We start from the raw sequence: 26,753 nt of genomic DNA, 5'->3' as shown, positions 1-26,753 counted from the left end.
CTTGCTACTTATATCAGAATTAAAAATATACCAGTAAATAAGCACAGTTAAATTACACCGTTTATTGTATTTTATTTGTACTGATTATGACACATTGTTTCATTACTTGAATATTTGTCACTGTTAATGATATTCTTAACTGTAAACTAATGAATAAATATTAAATATATACTTTTAAGAAAAAATAAATAAAAGTTAAAAGCTTCACATTGTTTGGAGAATCACTAGGTTACTAGCACCTTAAGTGTCTCAAAGAGATATTCAGAAGTGTGATTCTTCAACCTCAACTATTTTAATTTGATAAATATACTTAACCAGCAACACTACCCATATGCAGAGATGGAAAAAGTCTAAATTAATCTATTAATTTAAATTATCTCATGGACTTTGGAAAGATCTATTGTGTTGCACTCCTCAGTTTTTACTCTGAGCTAAAGCTCTGAGCTACTTATACTGCTTGCTACATCTACATTTTTATTCTTTAAGTTCTGTCATTTCTTAAATGTGAATGATAGTGTTATTAATTTCTAATAATTTAGTATAGAATATCCTGAGTGCAAAATGAAATTTGGCATAAACATTATTCATGCCTGTTCTTCCAGCACTTCAAAATTGAATGCTGAGTTTTGCCTGCATGTACAGATTTTGAAACACAGTGCAGGAAGCGGCAGCCACGAATGGGAAACAGATGAATGCTTGGACAGACACCATGGTTTGAAATATATACAAGATTACATAATTGTACATATAACAAATCTTATTTTTATAAATAAATTAATGCATAAAGACTATTACAATTATTGAAGCTGGATTACACCACATTTTTAGTGTACAAAATTATTTCAAAACATGTAATCAAAGCAAATGTAAGCAATGTATAGTTGCTGAATGGATGTAGTGTACATAAAGGCATGACTGGAAAAGTACACAATTCTTTAAAACTAGCACTACTACACATTAATATATGTATGAGTGTATAGGGATACAAGTGTGTATTTTAGCCATCTTATGTTATCATTCTTATGAACCAGCATAGCTACCTGTCAATTTTTATATTCTATAATAGTAAACAGAATTAAATTACTTTTGAATATAGCAAAAACTATGGCATTTCAAAACTGCAAAACATTTTTTAAAATAAATGAAAAATTATCCTCTCACAGCATCTATTTCTACTGGTGGAATGACAGTATTTAAGATAACTAAAACCAACAGTTTACAGTTTTATTGCTTATCTCAAAAGCTTGTTTGAATAAATGTTCATCTATTCAAATCAATATTATTCTTTTAACTGGAAATTCAACAGGAAGTATGGATAATAGAGAGTAGTACCAAATCATTTATCAAAGTTACACACTTGAACTTAGCTTAAAATCTTTTTTTCCCCATAACTAAGCACTCAAAACAATTTTAAGATTACACTAAAAATAAAAACATTTAATGACTAGAAAAACTATTTCATATGAGTACTTTATTTTACAAAATTAGATTTAGTTACCTTTAATTATGTTTTTTGCAAATCATAAATTGTAATTTATATATAAAAGAAACACAATCTGAACCATTGATTATATTAATTGTTTACAAAGTTAACTTTAAGTCAGAATCACATATATGTCAAACCTGTGAGGTTTCAGCAGTAAATTGTAATGTTATAGTGAAAGGTACAGACAATTCAACAGAATAGAAAAAATAGTTTAATTCATAGATAACATTAATTTTAACCCCCAATATTACAAAGACTGGACCATTAAACTATTACAACAAACTGAAAATAAGAAAACACTGATAATGGTCCTGACTCAATACATCATCCAATAACAAAAATTTTAATGCTACCCATAACAAAAATATTAATAATATATACATAAAATACAACCCTCATCATGGTTACTAACAACAGGCAGGATTCCAAGAAACTGGTCCAACCTAGTGACATGATAAATTCAAGAATAGACTACGGTTCTCATTTTACTTTCACCAATACATTAAAAAAAAAAATAAGTTATGTAAATGTTAATTGACTTAACAAGTTGGAACAAGAGACAATGCTTAAATATATCAACTGTACCAAAAATTTATAATGCATTTATTTAGCTTTTAAGAAATAGATCCAGAGATATTGTTTTCTATATGCTTACAAAGTTTTCAAATTAGGTCTTTAAATGTCAATATTAGCATTACCAAAGAACAGGAAAAGCTTTTGTCTACTTAGGTAAAGCTAAACCAAGTCAGATATCAATTTTCTGTAATATGAGATCTTTCTATAAATGAACATTCAAAAAACAATTCAGGCATTTTGACTAGGGCTAACAAAGACTAATCTCAATCTTCAAACACTTTGACTGGGGCTAAAATAAGACTAATCTCAATCTTAACTTGATAATAGGATCAAGATATATTTGTTGTGAGATTAAACCTACTGTAGTAACTACTAATCAAATACATCTTATTTTTAAACCAACTTCTTAAATCACCTTGTATTTAAGTAAAATGTAAAAATGTATTATTATTAGGTTTCAAAAATTACAGTAGAAAAGTAAAAATCATGTATGAGAAATTCAAAATCCAGAACAAAAAGTCAATGAAAAAAAATATCCAGAAGCAGAAATATAACAATTGGGAAATGATCTATTCATTTAAACATTTTAGGATTATTGTTCACATTTTTAATATTGTAGGCAGAATATATAATAATCAACAAAAGACAAAAAAAAACCCTTTGCCAGTGTTTGATGAACCTAGTACAAAAGGTGCAAACATGGAAATGAATGTTAAATTTTGAAAATTCAGATGTAACTTCTCAATTTTATAATGTAGTTAGCAAGTGAATGTGTGATCAAATAATTTTCTAAAACAAAAAATGTACATGAAAAAGTCTATAATCAATATTTTTCAAATGCAAGAAAACAAGTACTAGAAAACAAAGAGTAAACAAATATAAATCCAAGAACTTACTGTAAACTAATATCACAGTTAAATCAGACCATAAATATTTTTTCTTTTTAAACCTTGAACACTTCTAACTTTCTCATATAACTTACAGGCAATTATTAGAATGATTGTGTTAATTTTATCTGTCATCTGAGAAGCTGGTATGCACACATTAAAACTTAAGCAAAATATGAAATGTCACATTAAAAAAACAAATTTTAGCAGTTTTGAGGGTGACATATTTACACCAATGAACAGCATACAGTACATTTTTTTTTGAAAAATAATGAAAAATTAGATTCATTTAAGACTTGTAGATTGCAGTTTTAAGTTACATTAACTTATATTTAAGCTATATTTTACAGTAATTTCATCAAGAGCTCAATAACATTTATTTTAAACAAAACAGATATTTGCACAGTAACATGATGACAATTTGTTTACTACCTGTTGATCTGGTACCCAAGAACACTCTATAATAGCTGATTTTTATAGTAGCTAGCACAAATAGTTTTATAATTTATTTTTTATTAAAAAAAGTTATAAATACTGTGTATGACATTTTGAAACTCTTCAAAATTGAGTGGCAAACTTGAAAATGGATTTGATAAAGTTGTGTAATGATTTTAATATTTATATATGTACATTCAGCCAAAAATAAAGTTTGGATATATGAGGAACCTTATTGAACACATCTTAACCTTAATTTTAACTTGTACATTATCCTAATTTCAAACCAACAACATATCAAGGTAAATCCTATTAAAAAAAGTTAACACATTTTAGATTAGGAAAATAAAATCTATTAGCAAAGAAAAATAATTCAATAAACTTCAAAATTAATTTTATAAAACATCAGTTTGGAAAGTTTAGAAAAGAAAAAAGAGACTGACAAACATATATGATAGTACAAATATTATAGAAATGCAGTTATTCAATCCAAAAAAAATGCAAGTATCTTAGATACACATGATTATTTCAATACTACCATTTTTAAACTTCTTTTAGTTATTTAGACTATGCAGTCTGGAAAAATACATGTCTTTAAATAACATTCTTAATTTGTTCTATTATAAAGGTAAATCACAGCTATGGAAATAACTGTCAAGCGATGGTGAAACGGCACTTAAGTAGCATCATTACAAGCATATTTTAACCTCACTTAAGCTGTACCTTGGATTGTGCTTATCCTCATTGAAAAATAATAAATGGATCGAATAAAGAATATGGCAAAAACCAGAAAACAACCTGAAAAATGAAAAAAAAGGCATTAATATAAGTAGTAGATTACTTAGAGATTTATTAAAATAAGCATTCCAAAAAATCACATTGTTTTATAAGAAATGGAATTTTCAACTATGAACCTAAAGTAGTTTAAAGTGTAAACAAAGATTTAATTGTTTGTAAAATAGGTTCATATAATATATATAATTAAAGCAGAGAACAAATCAACTGTAGTTTAACTGGTCCTTTACACCAAACATTAAAATGTTATAACAGCATACAAGGTTTCACACATGTGAAGTGTAATGGAATTAGTTTGAATCATACACAAGTGACATTTTTTTTTTTTTTTTATCTTTAAGCTGTAACTTTTTATTTCTCAATTTATATTATATAACTTGGTTTGACTGTTGTTAAGCACAAAGTTACATAATGGGCTAGATGATCTTTGGAGAGTAAGCCAGAACCCATACCAAGGATACACTATAGGAATTACAAAAATATTTGACAAATATTTGATGAAATTTTATTCAATTTTGGTGCATTTTTTCACATAGTATAACATATATTAGGCTATCATGAAATATATTGTATGTACAAATTCTGTACAACAATTTATGTTTATTAACACTTTCATTTATTATCATGGTTAACAGCCTAAATGATGATCTGAGTCTAATTATTTATTCATTATTTTTTAGTATATTAAAATGTTAATTGGTTTATGCAGTACATTTTACTTGAAAATATGATTTCTTCAGGGAAGTTCCGTGAGGATTATTAGTGAAGAGGGGCCAATAATTGATCCTTGGTTTTCTTATTAGACAGGGTACTGTGCTAAATGTTGGTACAGGATCTTCTGCAATTAGGATTTGACCCAAATATTTTAAATGTTTCAAGAAGATTGAGACTTTAGAGAATTCCATGCTAGATTGGTTAAGTGAGTTGTCAGTTAAAGTGGAATTAGAAGGCTTCTTTTACCTTTCATTTTTTCTTTTATGGTTTCATATCGCATCAGTTTAGTAATAATCCATTTAACTGTAGTCTTATCTGGTATGATGGTTATTGGAAATATATATCAGTATCAGAGAACCTTGTGTGTCTATTATACTCCTTAGTTTACAAAATGTTTGGGGGTCTTTTTGTTTCTCCATTACACTGAAGTCCACATTCACATGAGCTTTTACATTGTGCTTTTTCCTCAATGGATCTCTAGATGGTTTGGTATGTATTAACTGCAATGTCTTGTGTTGTGACTTCTGAATATTGTTACGACTTTATGCTATAAGCAAATCCTCTGTTTTTTTTGGGTGACCTATGACATAAAGTAATATGACTGCTCATTTTTAATTTCTTTCTTGTTTATTCTTGGTAGTTATCTTCTTTATCAAGTGTACAGGTTATTATCATTAAGAGTTGGAGAGATGTTTCTTTTTATTATCTCTTGTACTCTAAATTATTAATAACTAGACTTAGGTAATTGTACAAGCTATTAACTATAAAAACAACTGATATCTCACTGCCACCTTTTTATAGAAAGTACATTTTTTTTAAATTGTTGCATGCACACTAACTTAGTTAACCATGGAAAATTAGCAAGCAATTTTAATATGTACATGTTCAGTGTATCTAAAGCGTATTCTTTAGCTTGCAAAATAACTGCCAATACATAATAATTAGTATTTTCCTATTATCTTTTGGCTGGGTGTTATGCCTAGCTGCTGTTTATGAAATTATGTTACAGTAACTACAAATTTTGCATAAATGCTTCCAACCAGTTGCCTTCCTTTTAGTTAACAGTTCCAAGAAACAACAAAAGTTGTTAGTAGGTGTTATCAGTGAGTTTCCTTTCCTCTAGTTGAAAGTTCAAAAGGAAAAAGGTTGGCACCAATTGCCTACTGTCACAACTAGAAATGCTAATTTTGATTAAACCTAATGTAATGAGTGCCATTTAGTATGATGTTACATGTTTGATTTCAAATTTACCAACTGTTCATTTTACCCTACACTGCTGATTTAGCAACAGATGATGGTAAAGTAAATACCAGATTCATTATACCATGATACTAAAAAACTGTCAATGAGCATTTCAGAAATCATGCAAAATCTATGATACACAAAAAGTATCTTTATTCTTAAACTCCAACTGGTCAAAGTCAGACTGACAAAGTTAATTCACAAATATTTAAGTACAGATAATTTTGTAAAACATTTGATATTTTTTGGATAATGTACTTATACACTTCACTAAAAGATTGCCATGTTTCATGCATTCAGAATTAATGTGAACATTCCTTTTCCAATACAGGATCAGTTGATTGAACTGACCCTGTGCACATTCTGTTAATTTACTTTTTGACTAATTAATTAATTTATGTAACACTAATCAATGGAATTAATGCTCATAGAATATTGATTAGAATTGTTCAGATCTACTATGGAGCATGTTTTTTGACAACAAGATCTTAAAAATGATAGATTGGTGTAATAACCACTAGTCCATATCCTTCTAATTGTAAGCTTTGTCAAAAACTAAATACAAATACCCAAGATTGTCTACCTTGCATATTATAAATGGAAAAGAAAAATATTCTTTCAGTGAAAAAGAAAGCATACATAGAACTGTTTAGTTAGTAGTAAAGCAGAAGTACTGTATAGCTACAACTTCAAGAAACAGTGAAACAGTATTGGTATATATGAACAATAGTAAAACATATGCAAATAGATATAAACACATTTGTTTAGTTCAGAAACTTAAGTAATGACAACAAAAGAAAGTATTTTCAGACTTTCACGACAGCTCCTTGTTTTATAAACAAATGTGATGAATTATTTCATTTATTTTCTAATGTCTAATGCCCACGTGCACTCTGTTGAAAACATTTAAACCATGCACTTTGTTCTGGACATCAACTAAAATTTTTATATAACTAACAAAATTTTGAAAAATGGACATAAAAGTTATTGGCTTTGAAAGGTGAAAAATATGAAACATGAGAGGCATACTTAGTGTTTTCTATCTCTTTAGTTTATTGTGTTTTATTACTAGAATATTGGTCATGAAATGTATATATATTACTTTTGACTAAATTATTTATTGTTCTGGGTCATTTTGTTTTGGTGTTGCACAAAATTTCTTGTAGGAAACATTATAAGGTGAAAAGCATAAGTAAACATGGACAAAGATCTTTTCCTTTGATGGGTCTGGAATACATTTTAAGGAAATGTTCTCTTTGCTAATGGAATAACCAAGTGACATGGATTGTGCCTGTGTTTGTTTATAAGCACAGTGTGCATAGTTCAACATCCACAGTGTTACATAGCAAATGATAGTAGATTTAAAGAGTATAAAATTTTTATTATTATAACCATAATTTTCTTTATACCATTTAATAATTTAACTTGGAATTAATTTCAAACAGAATTTGAACATGCATATACATATTATATATATATTCCAATTTAAAACAAATATCTTACCAGCATATAAAGCATACATTCCTCCAGACTTTTGAGCTATTTTATAAGTTCCAATCTATAAGAAACAAACACACACATTGTGAATTTCTCTTTACACTCTGTTGAAATATATAGTAAATATTATTTGACAACATTACTTCTATTCTAAAGTTACACATTTATGAAATCATTTTGCAATAGGTAGGTAAAAGAGGAAATGTCACAGTACTTTAGTCTCATTCAAAATTTAATTAAATTACTTTGTTACCCACACACAGAAATAATACATTAAATACAGAATACATTTAATACAGAAATTAAATACATTGAAATGTATTTAATAAATGAAATTTTAACATATGTTTTAAGTTTTTAATGCTATAAGGAAGCATTTTTAAAAATCTTCTAAGTCTCCTAGTATAATAATTATGATATTTTCTCTCTAGGTTTTCCTTCTTTGCTAATTTATTTACCACCCTTTCAAGAAGTGTGGAACTTAACATAAATTACTTATAATACAGCTAATATCAATGCAAAGCATAATCTGTAAAGCCTTCCATCTTATTTTTTATAGAGCCATAAATCAGAAAATCAGATCCACATGCCACACCCACCTCTCAAATTCTCTCTTTTACAACCTATCAGCACTTCTCTCTGAAAGTTTATATTATAGTGTTTATAACCAATAGAACACAAAGTCTGATCTACCAAATGATGTATATTATTTTCAGTACAGGACATTGTCTGATTCATCATTCAGTTTCAAATTAATTCTTACAGGAATCACATCAACAAGCTTAATTGAATTTTTAAAGGCTGTCATCATAGTTAGAAAATCAGAAAAATTTTGATAGTGGTGAGATACTGTTTGCTTTTTGCATATTATTATTCTGCAATTTTAGGTGTAGTATTTAATTAAATAAAAAATAGTATAGCAGTACAATTAGTACAAAAAAGTTGGCTAAAGTTTCATTGACAGTCATCAACATCAAAAGGAACACAAGTAGTGTTCTATTCAAGCTGCACAACAACAAAGTGCTGCACATTTCATTATTTCCAGCCACAAACATCCTTAATAATGATAAGGAGCCTCAAATGCATTGATGATCTTGGTGCCCTGTTAGAAGGCCTAAAGCGCAAATAACCAACTAATAGCATTGCAATGTGGCCTAATAATCTCATAGAGTTGATGGTCTAAAAATACCTACCTCCTACCAAAATAAAACAAAAGGAACAAACATTGGACACAGGTAAGTACTATATTCATGTTATTCACATGTAGTCTTTATTTATTATTATTATTAAAGTAAGATTAGACAAGATAATGAAAAATCATAATTTTTTTCTTGAGGTATACTTGCAAGTAGCTCATACATTATGTAATTTGATACAGTAATAAGTGGCTTACAAGATGTATGGTCAAATTAATAGTTAGACATGGCTCAAAGATAAATTAAGTACAAGTGTATATAATGTTGAGATTTAAGCTACTTAAAATAAACAATTGTGGTTCCCTGTTATAATTTAGTCATTTTAGAAAAAAAAGGATAATTTAAATAAATTTCATAATTTATATGGTGGTCACAATGTTGGTCAAATTAACCAATCTTGTATAAAGTTAGGGTAGAAAAGAATAACAGATACAATATTAAGTTTTTACTATAAAAGCCAATAAAACAACTTATATCTATTTAAAATATTTCAGAGATAAAGTAAATGACATTTAAAAATTTTTATATCAAGAAAAATATTTTAAATTTTAATATGGAAATGATTTAGCACTTGGAGGTTTCAACACTGACTCCATATGTTTAAGGACAACTCCTTAGTAAACATACTTAATTAAAAATTCTGATTGCTTTGTCTACAAAATACTTTTGATGTTTATTGAAAGCTTGTCAAATATTTTGAAGATGCATTAAGTACTTTCAATGAGTTTCAGAGTTATATTATACTTTTATGGTTACACAGTGGTTACAAAGTTGTACAAAATGCACAAGCCTGTTGCACAAAAAGCAGGCTAAAGTTGCACTGACAGTCAACAACATCAACATCAGAAAGGACACAGGCAGTATCCTCTCCAAGCTGCACAACAACAAACCAAAAAGCAAGTACTTATTTGAGAAAAAAATGTAAGCATTTTATTCTTATTGAATCATTCTCTCTTTCAACAACCACGCTTGTCCTCGAAACAATGCAACACATGCATAATCTTACCCAAAGTTCTCATCTTATTACACAAGTACTGGAAGAACATCACAAGCTTCTCCTTCCTGCCACAAGCTGGATTTCTTTTTGTAGTTGTGTGAAGGTTGGTGAGAGTGTATATCAGAGGTAAGCATCTGGTTGAAATTCATTTTAAAACTTTTTCACTTCAAATCGGAAAGAAATACTGTAAGTCAAAATACCCACAATGAGAAGGTGGAGAGAACTGATAAGTCAAATGCTTGGTTTCAGGATAAAAAAGGTAAAATATTTACACCATAAAACATCAATTGGTATAATCAAGCAGAGTTTGAGCTGAATGTGGAACCAGAATGACAGGCATTGAACTGGGTTGGAAATAAATTGATGGAGAGGACCAGACCCTATGGTACGGAGATACCTGAACAGACATACACATAAATAAGTGGTGATGAGACAAATATCAAGGGTCAGAGCACAAAGCTTGTTCTGTCCCTGTCAATGGAAGATTCTCAGTGAACATGACCAGTCATTGAGTAGATGATAGAAATATTTGTATGGCTAAAATTTGCAGCATTTGAAATTAAAAAGGCATCTAAGTCACAAAACATGCCTAATCAGTAGGCACTCAGGTAGAATTGAAAACATCAGTGTGGTCCTGAGAATGAGCTTAACAAACCAAGGATAGTATAATGGGAATGCTGCATTACAAAAAAATATGAGAAAGTCAGAATAAAGTTGTATGGTACATTCCACCCTGGATGAAACTCTAGAAAATAGTCCAATGAGACTGGTAGACAGCAAGGGAAAAACACTGGCAAGAATGACCTATTAAAGCTATTCATTCCTTATCAGTGTTGCTTCTCTGACAAGAAACAAGTCAGCTTTGAAACTACACATCTCAATGTGAAAAATGAATGTACAATGCTTATGTAAAAGATGTTCTCTTAACCCTATCACCATGGGTGTTACTGATGACATTTTTAAACTGTTTCTGTGCATGTTATTGAGTTACATTCAAATTTTAATTAAATCACTTTAATATGAATATATTTTAATAAAATTACTATTTTCGAGTACGTTACAAATTAAAGTTTTATATTTCCCAAGTTTTCTCCCTTTATCTTAAAAAGAAACATTTAAAACAGCAATTAAAACTGCAAGTTTTTGCTGTCACATGATCTGCTCACAGTTACAAGTCTTAAACTTTAAGCTATTATACAAGATACTACAATAATAAAGACTAAGTAAAAAAGATAATATTAAAATTCTGCCTGACTTTTATTAACATCTGGAAAATTTCCAAGAATTTTTCAATGGGGATCTTACATTCTAATATTTTTAAACTTAAGGTCAGCCATGCTCACTTGCAAAGTTAAATTTATATTTCCAGGTGACAGTTTGAAATTGAATGACATGCTTACAACCAATAAATATAGCAGATTTTGCACTATTCAGTTATAGTCTGAAGAAACCTCTACCAGTGTAGAGATTTGTATCATGAGACAGAAAATGAGCTTAGTCCATTGTTCTCTTGAGGTATACCTAGTGCTTGGTAAGTATTTCTTGCCTTATATTTATTAGTTTGCTAAATATTTAGATTGCATTTAATTTTTACGTTTATATTTCAATTAGTTATGTATTATTTGGTTTTATAAATGCGTATATGAAAATTTTATGATTGTATACATTTAACTTAATATAGTTTGACTTGTGGGAATGTCTAAGCAAGATGGTATTCTTCATATGTACAAGCATTAGTGAAAAAATTTATGGATGACTCTGGCCCTATAATAACTGTGGGATCATGTTGGCATAACAGCAAAGAATAAAAGACAAAGAAATGGAAAGTTAAAAATAAATTTTACTGAAAAATAAAGATGTAAAATTATGAATGTGACAAAAAAAAATTCTAGGAACATTTAAAAAGGTATGTACATATTTCCAAATTCTTAAATTTAATAATTTCATTACACTATACATTGATGTTAATATGTAGGGTTAATGATGTAACAGAGAAAACGGAAAATAAAATATTTAAAAAAAAATTGCTATTGATTTAGGAAGTTCTGGAGATTATGCAAATGAAATGTGAAAACTATAAGATAATAAATAGTACTTTTATACTCAAAATGAAAATCACATTGTATGTGAATTATTCAATCTAGAGCAAATAGCTACATTAAATAAATGTTTTATTATAAATAGTAGAAAAAATCAAATGTTTTACTTTTCTAAAACCATATAATCTTAGGATTGTTCAAGACAAATATGAAACTATTATACTACTAGTTTATTTTTTATAAAGAATGTTTACAAGAGTTACATACCTACTTCCATTGTAAATAAGTAGTACAGACTGAGTTAAGAAAGATGAATAACAGAGAAAGTCAAAGTTGGGTCAGCCAAAAATGGAGAAACGATGAGAATTTGACTCCTTGCAGAATTGTACCAGTAAGTACCAGTGGAGGAAGGCAGAGATGGATGTCTACTATTTAAAATGTATCAACCAATGGACAACCTATCCATTTACATTACCACTGACAAACCAAACGATGAGTAGTGTACTCTCTGGGAAGAATACAATGATCATGGGAGGAGAATCTGCCAAAATATTCATCACACTTGGAATATGACATGCTTGAAAGGTAAAGATGTCAAGATAATAGATATGTAGTCAAATGCCACTGGGATGCAAGATTTCATTGGAGATAACGTGTGAGCACATTCCAAGGGAATAGCAGTGTGAAATGGATCCCTCATTCCCAAAATAGAAAGGATATATTTGGCAGTAAGTGTAAATATAGATTTGTATACATGAAATTCAAGGACTGAAGAGCCATTGAAGACAGATGAAGAGTCCCTTCAAAAGTGCTCTTTCAAAACCACAGATGTATGAAATAGTGAGACAGTGCTAGTGATAAACTATGTGCTAAAATGTCAGCAGAGAGTAATAAGAAACCAATAATTTACATAAAAGTGAAAATCAATGTTGAGTGAGTGGGGATGACCAGTTAAGGCCTAAATTTGCCAACAGAAAATATACGAAGAAAAAAAAATTCAAACAAAAGGGCAGTGAACTGGTAAGTTAACCTTAGAAGTCAAAAATGTAGAAAATAGTGAGATGTTTTATTAAAGTCCAAGCTAAAGAATCTTTAGATCTTTAAATCAAGATACCCCTTTTCCCAGTCATTTGAATGGAGGGTACACTTGAAACTGAAAAGAAAAAAGTCAGTGTGGTGACTATAACCTGCCAGATGTCTTAAACAGGAAAAACAAACAGAAACAATGAGATGTTAGAACCAGAACAAGTACTTCTGGTAAAACTCCCCTTAATGTGAACCTAATTTGGATGAAATTCCTACAAAAACAGAATGTTACAAAGAGGAAGTCCTTTAAAGAACTATTAAAATATTAAAGAGAGATGAATATTTTGTTGCACAATATGGTATGCTTGTGGTAAAGGTATGTAAGATCAAGGTGGTAAAAGTGTCTCAAAATAGTCAAATCATAGCAAAAATTGGAGAAATCTGACAGAAATACAAGGAATACCTCCCGTTTATAGCATTCTTAGTCTCCATTTATATCCATTTGTCAATGTGAGCAAGGTCTTACTTGTATCATAATTGGACCTAAATTCAAATAATTAAATTGATATATAAATATTGCTTACCTTATATTTCTGCATTTGTATAACAATGAGGTAATTTATTTTTGTACCTTGTTTTCTCCTATGCTTTGATACACAAACAAGTAAATTTAAATGTAGACCTCAACTTTACTTATTTCAATTCAAATCTTATAAACATAAACACTACTTGCAACAAAAAGTCATTTTGAAACCACACTTTTATAGGTGATATTATGCTGAAATATATGTTAAAAACTGGCAACTGGGATTGCATAATTCAAGAAATTAATTTTTTATTATGTAGTTAGTGTTAACTGTATGCAAAAATGTTAAACATTATTTATATCCTGGTTTATACCACTTTAGAAGTGAATAACCTTGAATAATTCTATTCATTTTTCATAAAACTTTGAATATATTTTTACATTTTACCAAAATCTTTCAAACACAGCTTTCTTTCAAAACATAGTAACATTCGTCAAATTTACAACAAATCCTGAAATAAATATTAGTATTCAAATGTTTTTTTTTTATACACAGTCAAATTTATCCAAGTGATTATTCCTTAAATATTTTCTTATTTTTGTGGCAATACTGATGAAATATTAAATGTAATAAACTAAAGATTTAGCTGCTCACCGTAACTCCTAGAGAAATAACCAAAAATACTGTCGCTAATTGTAAACAAATAAATCCTCGTCGACGAGCAAATTCTGAGCCAGCAGTTGAACTAAAGAAAAATACATGAAACATTAATCAAAACTTCAAAGGATAACTACAGTACAATTTTTTAAAACATTTTATCATCTTAAAACGTTTGTACATGTTAATTCTCTTTTCAATATATATTTAAAAGTCTTTAATGAACAAAGTGTAATGAATCCAGAGTGTTTGTAAAAACACATTTTCACTTATTGGAACATAGCAAATCACAATTATTAAATGAGATTAATTTTGTTTGTTAAAAATATTAATATTAATTTGTATTTTACATCTATACAAAGTTTTATATAACTTGTTTAAAAAACAAAGTATATATGTACTTACACTCTCCTACAGTGAGGACAACGTGCCAATGCATTGTTAAGGGTATTGAACTGTAAGACAAAAATGCAGAACAAAAATATATTAATGGATTGCATTTTGTGAATCCTGTATTGCATGTTTTTACTAATTTATAAAAAGAGTAATCAAAATATAAACTCAATAGTTAGGAAATGTAAGTACAATAACTCAGTTCAGGAATGTTTTAATGATACGGTGAATAAATTTTTCCAGTTTAGCACTGACAATTTTCTGGCTTAATCTTCACATTTTATAAAACAAATACAAATTTAAACACATGTGTAATTAACATTTTCATACAACTCGATACATATAATAATCAGCTTATATTAGATCATGTAAACCTCCAAATTGTATTGTTTTATTTATTAGAGAAACATTCTATTTATTTAAATGCATGAGGTCTAATAAAGCATGCTTGAAAGTTGATCTCAGCATGTTGATAAATGTTTTAGTCTGGAAAATGATTTTAACAGACCTAATGGTTTAGCAATTTCTTTGGCAAATGTGAATTACTGTTATATCAGAATCATAGTATGATATAGTTATTTAGATATGTGATGAATAAACACCTTGTACAGAGCTAGCACCTTCTCACAAATAGATAACAGGTAGGCATGTAGGAAGGATTTAAAATTATTATGTAACAAGATGTACTTTAACATCTCCCAATGCATAAAAATAACTATTATTAAGCAAAAAAAAGTAGTTGGTCTATTGTATAAAACTTAAAATTATTTAAATAACCCTAAAAACACTGTTTTTAAACTATTTATTTCCCATATCATTTGTGATTGATTGATTTAGTGTTTTATGGCACAAAGCAGCTAGGCTATCTGAGCCAAACCTCCAGCAAAAAGGTAAAAATAAAGTAAATGTAGTAAAATACATAAAAGGAAATGAAGGTAAAACAAAAAAAGTATAAAACCAATGTTGACACCTAGTCTACAACGTTGTAAAGTACTTACTCTAGCAAAATGGTAATGAACATAACCCGCCAGGAAGACTAACAGGTAAGTTCAAGAACCACAGTCAGTCACTTGAAGTTGGCCTTTCCAGTCCTGGTTCCGGGTTATGTGTCATAGCAGCCATTATCAAAATGTAAAACAATAGAAGTTTTAAAAGACACATAGCAAAATTATAATAATGAGTTGCCAAATGTCCAGTAAAAAGATAAAAGTCAAGTAAATGGAGTAAAATTTGTAAAAGTAAATGAAGGTAAAAACAAAACAGCAATTAAAACAGAAAATGGCGTAAAAACCAATGTTGACATCCAGTCTACAAAGTTGTAAAGGACTACCTGTAGCAGAATGGTAATGATCATAACCCGCCAGGAAGACTAACAGGTAAGTATAAGAACCACTGTCAGTCACCTGAAGTTGGTCTTTCCAGTCCTGGTTCCGGGTTATGTGTCATTATGGCCAGTACTAAAAGGTAAAGTAGTAAAAGTGTGAAATGACATGCAGCAAAAGTGTAATAACAACTCGCCAGGATAACTAACGAATAGTTCAAATGGATAGTTCAAACAGCAGCGTTAGTCACCAGAAGTTGGCCTTTCCAGTCCTGGTGTCGAGTTATTTAATGTTCTGGCCATTTTCCAATGTCAAATTGAACGAGAGAGAATAAAACTGTAAAAAAGGAACCACAATTAAAAAGGTGTAATGAATAAATATGCAACACTTAAATGAGATTAAAAAGATTAATAGCCATTAAAAAATTAAAAACGGTATCAAGGTGGACAGTGTCACTATCACCAATAACACTGTCCAATGTTACAGATAGACCCTGGGAAAAAATATGTTTAAAATATTGCCATCGTTGAGAATTGTAATGATGGCAAGAAAGTAAAATGTGGCTGATTGTGAGTTGAGTGTCACACAAACTACACACTGGTGCATCAGTTCCAGATAAAAGAAAACGATGAGTTAAAAAACTGTGACCAATGTGTAGTCTAGTTAGAACAACTTCCTCCTTCCGAACTTTACGGAAGCTAGATGGCCAAAGTCCAATATAGGGTATGATTTGAAAAAGCTTGTTGTTGTGTTGCTCACTCCAAGTGGACTGCCAGCTGGCACAAAGCCGAGCCTTGATGACAAGACCATAGTCCATGTATGGAATAGGCACAGAGGTGATAGTGCCGGAGCAGATAGATTTAGCTGCCGTGTCTGCAAGCTCGTTCCCGGAATACCAACATAACCTGGTATCCAGAAAAACTGGATAGAAGTAGCTGTTAATGAGAAATGGGCCAGTCGGTTTTGAATATCAGCGAGAACAGGGTGTGAGCCAACGTGAAGCGATTCCAGGGCTAGTATAGAACTAAGTGAATCAGTATAAATAGTGCAGTTGGAGTACTGCTCAGCTGCAATATGATCCGGGGCAAGAGATATGGCATACAGTTCAGCAGTGAACACAGAAGCTGTAGAGGGGATTCTGCGCGCAACTACTGAACCACAGCAAACCATAGCAGAGCCCACTGAATTACCTGATTTGGAACCATCTGTATAAATGGGAACTGAATGAGTGTTCGAAAGATGTTCATTAAAAAAAAGACGATACTTCCAATCTGGAGTATCTGCCTTTTTTAGATGACTGAAAGAGAGATCACATTTGGGGGCTGTAATAAGCCATGGTGGGATGGGTTGACCTGTGGAATCTGCAATGTTATCCAAGGACAGACCCAATTCATCCAATTGCGCCCGGATGCGAAGGCCAAACGAAGCAATGACAGATCGTCTGTTCTGAAAAAGTACGGCCCACCGAGGAAGGAAAACACTTCCCCAAGTGGGATGCTTTGTTAAGGAACAAAGTTATGAAGTATATTGTAAAGATAGTTGCAAACGGCGAAGGTGCAGAGAAGGTTCATGAGATTCAACGTATAAGCTTTGAACTGGAGAGGTATAGAAAGCCCCAGTGCAGAGTCAAAGTCCTTGGTGATGAATGCGGTCCAGCATCTTTAAGGCCGAGGGTCTGGCAGAGCTATAGACCATTGATCCATAGTCGAGTTTTGATCAAATAAGAGCACGATATACCTTTAACATTGAACATCGATCTGCTCCCCAACTGGTAGAAGAGAGGACACAGAGGATGTTCAGTGCTCTTGTGCATTTCATCTGAAGCTGCTTTAAGTGTGGTATAAAGGTCAGCTTACAATCAAAGATAAGCCCCAAGAACTTGGTCTCCGGGACCACTGGAAGCAAAACTTCACCGATATGAAGTTCAGGTTCAGGGTGGATACCCCGTTGACGGCAAAAGTGCATGCATAAGGTTTTAGAGACAGAGAAATTAAAGCCGTTCACCATAGTCCACTTCAGTACACGATTGAGGGCAGTTTGTAGTTGCCGCTCAATATATCTCATGTTTGACGACTGACATGAGATGTGAAAGTCATCGACATACAGCCCATTCGCAATAGTGAGAGGGAGTTGTTCAGTGATGGCATTTATCTTTATACTGAAAAGTGTGACACTCAAAACACAGCCTTGAGGGACTCCAAGTTCCTGTACAATAGAATGGGAAAGTGTCGAACCCACACGAACTTGGAATCTCCTGTCCATTAAAAATTTTTTAATAAACATGGGTAAATGGCCACGTAACCCATATGTATGGAGGTCTTGCAAAACGCCATACCTCCATGTTGTGTCGTAAGCCTTCTCTATGTCAAAGAATATTGATACAAGATGTTGGCATTTGAGAAAGGCTTCTCTGATTGATGTTTCAAGTTGAATTAGGTGGTCTGTGGTGGAGTGCTGTCGTCGAAACCCACACTGGGTGGGCGAAACGAGGTTGTTTGATTTGAGGAACCAAACAAGACGAGCATTAAACATCCTTTCTAAGGTCTTACAGAGACAGCTCATCAAAGTAATTGGACGGTTGTTTGAAGGAATCTTGGGATCTTTCCCTGGCTTAGAGAAAGGTAAAATAATAGCCTGGCACCAGGCATCAGGAAAAACATTCTCCTGCTGGATCCGGTTAAAGACAATCAGAAGGACATCAAGAGAAGCAGGAGACAGATAGTGCAGTATGTCATAATGAACATCATCTGGTCCAACAGATGTACTGGCAGATTGATGAAGGGCCATTTTCAGTTCCACCAGTGTAAAGGGACAATTATAGTCAAAGAAACAGTCAGTTCGAAAGGAAAGAGGTGAATGCTCTGCCCGAGTCTTGATGGCCAAGAAGGTGGAGGAACAAGCAGAAGTGCTAGGTACCCGGCAAAAGCTTTCATCTAGAGTATCAGCGATGCTCTGGACATCAGCCACCTCCTGACCATCAGAGAGTAAGATCGAGAGGGGGACAGAATTGTAGTGCCCATTAACCTTTCGAATCCTGTCCCATATGATCTTGGAACTGGTGGTAAAAGATATGCTAGTTGTGAACTTAATCCAAGATTCCTTCTGGCTTTGACGTCTTACCCACCTAGCATGTGCACGGCCCCTTTGGAAAGCGACACGGTTCGAAAGTGTGGGATATCTACGAAAAGTATCCCAGGCCCGTTTTTGAGCCTTCCGTGCTAAGTGGCAAGCAGGATTCCACCATGGACAAGGATATCGTGGAAAACGTGTCGAGGTTTAAGGAATACACTGAGCAGCTGCTTGTATAATACAGCCAGTTACCGCTGCCACACAGTTGTCTATTGATAGCTGATTTACGATGGCAGGATCAAGTTCTGCGAGAGCAGTGAAAGTGGACCAGTCTGCCTGATCCAGCTTCCACCGGGGCACGTGGGTAGGGTGGCATTGACCACGGCCAGTCTCTCTCAAAAGGATAGGAAAATGATCACTGCCTAGTGGATTACTGTCAACCCTCCATGACAAATGGGAGAATAATGAAGGGGAGCAAACCGAGAGATCAATAGTGGTAAAGGCTTGACTGGGTGCATGAAAATAAGTGGAAGAACCAGTATTGAAAAGAGAAAGATTGTGATCAGAGAACATACGCTCTACAGATTGACCCCTCCCATCAATAACAGCACTTCCCCAGAGGGGATGATGTCCATTAAAATCCCCCAGGATTAGAAATGGAGACGGCAATTGTTCAAAGAAAGCATCAAAGTCTGATTGCTTATATGTCTCTCCAGGGGACAGGTAGAGAGAACAAACAGTGATGGTATGACCCATGGAAACACGAATGGCTACGGCCTCCAAGGGTGTGTTGAGTGACAAAGACAGGGTGGGCACATGCTGATCAACCAATAGTGCCACCTCTCCATGTACTCGTCCATCACACAGCCTGTCATTTCTGTATAGAGAAAACTGCCGAATGGGGACTGTATCAGCAGGTTTGAGAAATGTTTCTTGTAGGGAAAGACAAACAGGATGGTAGGAAGCAATCAGTTTTTGATATCATCCAGATTAGAACGTAAACCTTGACAGTTCCATTGTATCAAGGTGGCCATTTTTAAGAACGGGAAGGTGAAGTGGCTGGAGAACCCTTCTGTTTACAACCACGTCTTTTTTCCTTACTGTCCTTAGTCGGAGGAGGTCTATCAACCTCCATGGATCCTGTCCTGGGTCGAGTGGGCAGGTCTTTGTTATTGGAAGGGGATTCCAGTGACTGAGGACGTGAACGAATGATTGTTTTGTCTCTTGTGGTGGGAGAAAAAGATGTATCAGAAGAAATGCCTGTATTTGAAATTGAAGGACGTGAATCTTGAGGTTTACTGGAACGTATGGGAGGAACAGAGATGGGTGTGGAAGTCGATTCATCAACCTTTTTAACCACGGAGGTCAAAAGGCTTTTCATTTGTTTTGAAAACGATTCTCTTGGAGGCACAGAGAAATCTGTCTGCACTCCCACTGTAGTTGTGGAATGAAGTGCAGCAGCATATGTCCGAGATGGAGTGGTGGGCAGCAATTTCTGAGCCTCAGGATAACTAACGTTATGTATCATTTTCAAACGCTGCACCTCTTTTTCCTCCAACCATTTTAGGCAAGAACGAAAGTAAGAGGGGTGAGAACCATTGCAGTTGACACAATGTGGGTCCATGTCACATTCATATGCATCATGGTCCTTGCCCCCACAACGAGCACATGTCAGGGAACCACGATATGATGTCTTTGAGTGGCCGAATCTCTGACATTGGAAACATCGGAGAGGATTTGGAATGTATGGCTGAACCCTGCAAATGAGATAACCTGCCTTGATGGTGGCAGGTGCACGTGATGAAGTAAATGTCAAAACGAGGGTATTTGTTGGCAGTGTAACTCCATCTTTGCGAGTGGAGATGCGCCTCACTGTAGAAACTCCTTGAGTGGAGAGACCAGCGAGAATCTCTGACTCGGGGACGTTCTTCAAATCCCTCTAAACAATAACTTCTCGTGATGAATTCAAGGTAGCATGAGGCGTAACCTCAATAGGTATATACCCAATTGCCTTTGAATTCAAGAGGAGTTCACTGTTAGGATGTGGATGTTTCAACCAATACGTCTCCAGATCGAAGCTTCTTTACTGACTTTGGAGAGCCAGCAAGTCCCTCTAATCCCTTCTGAATAAAAAAGGGGGACAATTGCTCTAAAAATTTTTCCGAAAGAGAATGTAAGATAAGAAAATGAGGTACGTGTGTTACAGATGTTGAAGATTGCTGTTCAGAGTCTTCAAGACGTGGTCGCTTACCCATTGACTGTTTTTTTCACAATTTTATTTAAATTTTTTGGAGGATCCATAGGAAAAAGGAAAAATTCAGTACCCACTGACCCCACCCACCATGGAGCCCTACAAGGGGACGCACTACAAAGTCAAGCAAGGACAATGCAGCAACGCCAGGGTTTCGTGAGCACTATACCCAAACACCAGCATCAGACACAATGTCCACAACACCCGTTGAGAACTTCCAACACTGGTACCTGGTTGACTCTAGCCCAAGTGGACCAGCCGATTGACCCAAGGGGAGTCACCCAAAGGCTGCCCGTCTACAGGAATTCAAGGTCAAAGTGTTGTGTTAGGGTTGGACCCCTCAACCACCAGGATCCTCTCCTCCCCTTCACGGGTCGCCACCCACGGCAAACACGTGGGTGGATGTTTAGATCCCAGAGAAGGTAACCAGATAGAACAGAACCTTCCCTGGGAGGTCCCCTCACCACGAACAGAAATCCACACCGAGGGGTATCATTTGTGAACTCATGATTTTGTTGGTAACAAGGACCCTAATAATAAACCAGTCTCACAACAAAACAATATTTTAATTAATCCAACTAGTCATTCTTAAGGTGTTCCATGCATCTGCACAGAAAATGAGGGATAGCACTCAATGTTTGATAATATATTTACGTTGAGTATTTTGACATGCAGAAATATAAAATTAGTCAATGTGCAATACACAGTAGTAAATAGTGTTAAAATAAGTTGGTAATTTGAGGATGAAAAGAAAATGTTTATTTGGGAAAGTCATTTTAATTAAAGGAAACTAAACATTTGTTACTATGTTACAGGGAAGACTGTTTAAACTTTTAATAGTTTTGCAGCTGAAATGTTCATGCTTTAATAAAACAAAAAAGACGTACAAAATAATTTATATAATGTAAAAGTATGAATTATCTAAAATGTCTATTTTTTAGAAATTAAAAGATATTCTTAAAATCCTTGATAATTATTTTACAACTACTCTGATAAAATATTATTCATCTAAACATCAATAGTTGTCACAACTTTCATAATTTTGTACAATGTATAGTATGTTAATCTTCATGTTGTCCTATAATAATTCATTTAACTTTTAACATCAAACGTGCCACTTATATTTATCAAAAAAGTGATAAAATATTTTTTTAAAGAAACATATAAACATTTTTTATAATGGTTAGAAGAGTATCTAATTAGCAATGATCATGAATTACACAAAAAATTTATGCTAACTACAACTAGGACTATTACACAATTGTAGGCTTTGATTTTAATTTTTTTCCAATTTAGATATTAGTATTGTTTGGGTAGAGAAAAGTTGTTGAATATTAAGTGTCTGATACAATGCTTCACTTAAACCATAAATATTGTCAAATATACTACCAAAAAGATCCTCTGACAATGTCCACATGATATTCGACACATTCCAGGAACATGTGATGGTGGTGGGGTAATGGAGCTCTGTGCCAAACTGATAATCCTTTTACTGATTAAAATAAGAAAAATGTGCATTAATCACTCAAGGAGAATGCCTTAACATTTCAACCACTAACTTTTCTTAAAATGTAGCTCATTAGGTAAATTCATAATTGAACACCGAATAGCAATTCAAGTGTTACAACTGGCTGAGACTGAAAACACAAAAGATGAATGACTGCTGTCATTATGTTTCATGTACAAAGGTACTGATTTAATAATCAATAATTAGTTTATTGGCCATAAAACCAATTATATTGAATTAACAATTTGGAAGAAGAAAAAATGTACGAATTTTGAACCTTGCTATGGCTTAGATTTAAAAGGAAGTTGAAAGACCAAAGTCTTTGTTTTTACATTTTCTTAGTTATTGTTTATGTTTCACATGGTATTCTCTCACATACAGCATGGAATATTTCTAACATTTTCCAAAAGTAATTGGTGTTTAAAATTTACTTATTTGATTGAGTGTTTTCACCTTAAATCATTCTTAAAAGAAAGGCAAAATATGTCACACCAAGGCATTATTTCCAATCCTAATCAATACAGCTTATTCTACAATAATGTTGAGAAACATTAAAACTGCTTTTCTTTCATGATTATCATATTTCCTGCTCAATCACAAACCTTTTAGTCTCAAGACTGGTTGAAATTTATGGAATCAAACATAAATCAAAACAGCTGATAAAGGTACTTGTAACAGTAAATAATAAAATATTGATTAACAGTGGGCTACTTACATTGTGCCTGTTATGGATACTGAACTTCTTATAAAGAATTTATTTCTTGAATACTGTATTTTACAAATACATTTTAAGATACTAACTAATTAAAATTTCATCAAGTGAATTGTACAGCTTTATCCAACCATTTGACAAAATATCTTCATTCAAAAGAATAAAAATAACTTGTTCCTTTTAAAAGAGTAACAAAACAAAAAGTTATGGTTTTATTTACGAGGAAATGTCAAAAATACAAATAAGAAATAGAATTTAAATCAAAGCCTTACCTTTCATATTGCAGCACCCTTACTAATTACTTAATTGTATGTTTATTATTGTCTATATATATTTCTTTCATTTAGCATAACTGTACTTCTTTTGACACAACATTCACATTTCAATAATTTCAACATACGACCATTTTCTCATACAATCTATTCTTTAATATACTACACTTACCAATTTGGTCGAGGGCATGCAATTCTCTGGGAAGTAGCTTTACATATCAACAAACAGTTACAGGGACAACGTACATACTTCTTTCCTGGTGGAGCATTCTTGATTGGCTGAAATACAATTTAAAGATTAGTCTGATTATAAAATAACATTTTGTCAAGCAATCAACTCTACACACTTCCTGACACTATAAAAAGCTATAAAGATAACTGTTCTTTGACACACGAAAGAGCTCCTCAAAACAATACACATTCAAATAAGAACAATCTACTTTGGGAAACATCTTTGGTTGAATTAACTGTATATAATTGTAAGTTTATGTCAGAGTTTGGAAAGAGTAAATTTGACAGTTACAACTGCTACAAGAGGTTTAAGTTTTAAAACTGTTCTATAGTTTTTAAAACTAGAAATAAGTATTTATATGTATGGGAAGTGTAATTAAAATCAAGTAAGAACTTAGTTAAAAATGTTTTACCATCATGGCTAAGGTGTAACGGAGTTTAGCCAAAGTACAAAGGAAAAGTGAAAAATTATAGCAAAAAACATTTTTATATTCTGGTCTAGCCTGGTCAGTATAATAAATTCTGGTAAAGGTTAATGTATGGTAAACTTTTTTGAAATATTCCTCAACTACTTTAACCTGTACTTACAGTGGCTTCGTTACAGTTGTCACATTTGACTACGTGTTGTTCTTTTTTGCCAGTTATGTCAATCATAGACCTGCAGACACAGCATGTTACCATAGGCACTTCACCATGGGGAGGAGTGTATGGTGGAGGCAGTTCATCTGGTTCAATTGGGGAGATAGTAACTTTTGTTACATCTGTAAAGATTAAATGCAACACACTTACATGCAAGGGCAAGCTCCATTTGTTTATTACATCAAACTAAGTTCAGAACAACATTTCAAATGTGAATATCTTATTACCCAATAATTAGTAATGTACATTTATGAAACCATTAAGTACTCGCAGAAAGTAAACATTTATAAATAATTCACTTTTGTAGTTCAGGGTATTGACTAGATGATAAAATATACTACAGCCATACTTCATGTTTGTCACTGATACAGATCCCACATCAGGGGAAGAGAGAAGGACATCATTTTTCTTGGAGAGTGAGCCTGTACTAGAAAGTTAATGATCAAATATACAATCACTGTATAAATACTATAAAAGTGACAGATTACTATGCAAACTATAATGCAATATAGAGGTGTGCCACACAAGCTCTGCCCCCTTTTTGCTGAAGAATTAATGGTTTTCCCTATGAAAGATTGAGAATTAATTAAGGGCAAATGTTCTCCATATTAAAAACAGGAATAAAACCTTATGCATGCAACAAAGCAGACAAACTCATTTTTACAGAAACTTAATCTTGACCAAAGTTTCAACAAAAGCTCTGGAAAGTTCTGCAATTAGCAAAATGAATTAAGGGTTTATTGAGACAGGAAGAAAAGTAACATGGAGTTGAAGTTTCCTTTTGAATGAGAATAGTCTTGCATATAATTCTCATGGAAATTTGGTGTTTCAATTTTGAATTCAATGGTTACAGCTAATACAGAAAATAGGTTGTCCACAGTTACAGATATCCCCAAACTATTTTCTGTCACCTATTACAGATTAAATGGACTTGCCATCACATACACCACAGTAAAAAATGGTTGTACATGCATGCAATGTTCTGAAAAGGTGCTCTGTACCATGCAATTCATCTTCAAGTAGCACTCAATTTGATGGAGGAATAGTCAACAGCTTGCTGATTCACTTGTTTTGAACATGGCACACTGATGTAGTACTTGAATTTTTTTGATACTTTAATGGGCTACAAAGTTTTACTTTAGTACCAAGTGAGTAGTTGTGGGCATATATTACACCAGTACATATCTGTGCATCAGATCGTAAGGTTAATTATGTGACACTTGCTCTAAACTGAAATTACTCCAGTCACATATTTGAGATTTAACAATCCTAGTAAAAGTATCAGTAATAGTAACTGTAAAATACTCAACAGTAATTAGTATAGTTAACATTCAAATGTACCAAATGTTCACATACCATACTTTTACGACTATTAATAGTACCTGTTACGATTTAAAAAAAAAAAAATTAATAAGTATACTCTCCAAAACTTAAGTCTTCGCTTCAGTAAAGACATCCAGTCTTGCAACTGAAGTTACTTTTTCACTTTTATTTACTGCTACAGTGACTAAAAGTAACATGACTCGTAATAGTGTTACTGTTATTGTGTCAGTATTATCATTGCCATTTGTATAACACTTAAACTGCAACACTGTAAAAGAATTAAAGTGTTTCGTTATTACTGGGCTACTGATGTAAGAACGAGAATCAAGTATTTTAAGACCCAACTTCTGAAGAACAAGAAATTGAAGAATAATTATATAGCTGTTGATGAATACAATAATTAACAATAAAAAAATAACAATAGCAAAAAATGACAGCTAACCTGAAACTTGTAGGTTCCTAGTGTAGGATGAAACAGAACTGTTACACTCGTTTTCAATCAAAGGAGCTCTTTCATCTACTTCGTTTCTATCCATGATTCTATCTGCACCTGCCAATATCGATCATTTGACAGCAGACCCCTAGTAGATAAAATAAGCGTTGGCGTGATATATTTTACGAAACTACAACAAAACTTTTCACCTTTTCGTATGCTTAAGTTATGTGTAATTTTATATTATCTTTTTAATAAATATTACTTCTATTGATGTTAAAACGGATATTATTTCTTACTTACCCAAACGACGCAATCTGACGGTGGCGGGCTCGAATTCCCGTTACACCAAACACGTTCGCCCTTTCAGCCGTGTGGGCGTTATAAACTTCTGGTCAATCCCATTTTTCGTAGATAAAAGAGTAGCCCAAGAGTTGGCGGTGGGTGGTGATGACTAGCTGCCTTCCCTGTTTTACACTGCTATATTAGGGACGGCTAGCACAGATAGACCTCGTGTAGTTTTGCGC

General features: G+C 32.7%; 1 protein-coding gene across 1 annotated transcript; it reads right to left on the bottom strand.

The window, feature by feature from the left end:
* Positions 1 to 1,674: 1,674 nt before the first annotated feature.
* Positions 1,675 to 26,369, bottom strand: LOC143249306 (type I phosphatidylinositol 4,5-bisphosphate 4-phosphatase-A-like). The gene is made up of 8 exons (XM_076498914.1): positions 26,236 to 26,369; positions 24,420 to 24,592; positions 23,773 to 23,879; positions 22,499 to 22,601; positions 14,480 to 14,529; positions 14,072 to 14,162; positions 7,639 to 7,693; positions 1,675 to 4,182 (listed from the first exon to the last, which is right to left on the bottom strand). The coding sequence occupies exons 1-8, from the start codon at positions 26,327 to 26,329 to the stop codon at positions 4,097 to 4,099; spliced, it is 759 nt and encodes a 252-aa protein (XP_076355029.1). The 5' UTR covers positions 26,330 to 26,369; the 3' UTR covers positions 1,675 to 4,096.
* Between the last annotated feature and the right edge of the window lie 384 nt (positions 26,370 to 26,753).

Source organism: Tachypleus tridentatus, chromosome 1 (assembly GCF_004210375.1).
Source record: "Tachypleus tridentatus isolate NWPU-2018 chromosome 1, ASM421037v1, whole genome shotgun sequence".
NCBI lineage: Eukaryota > Metazoa > Arthropoda > Merostomata > Xiphosura > Limulidae > Tachypleus > Tachypleus tridentatus.
The sequence above is the reverse complement of the archived record's forward strand: the minus strand, read 5'-3'. Positions and strand labels throughout refer to the sequence as shown.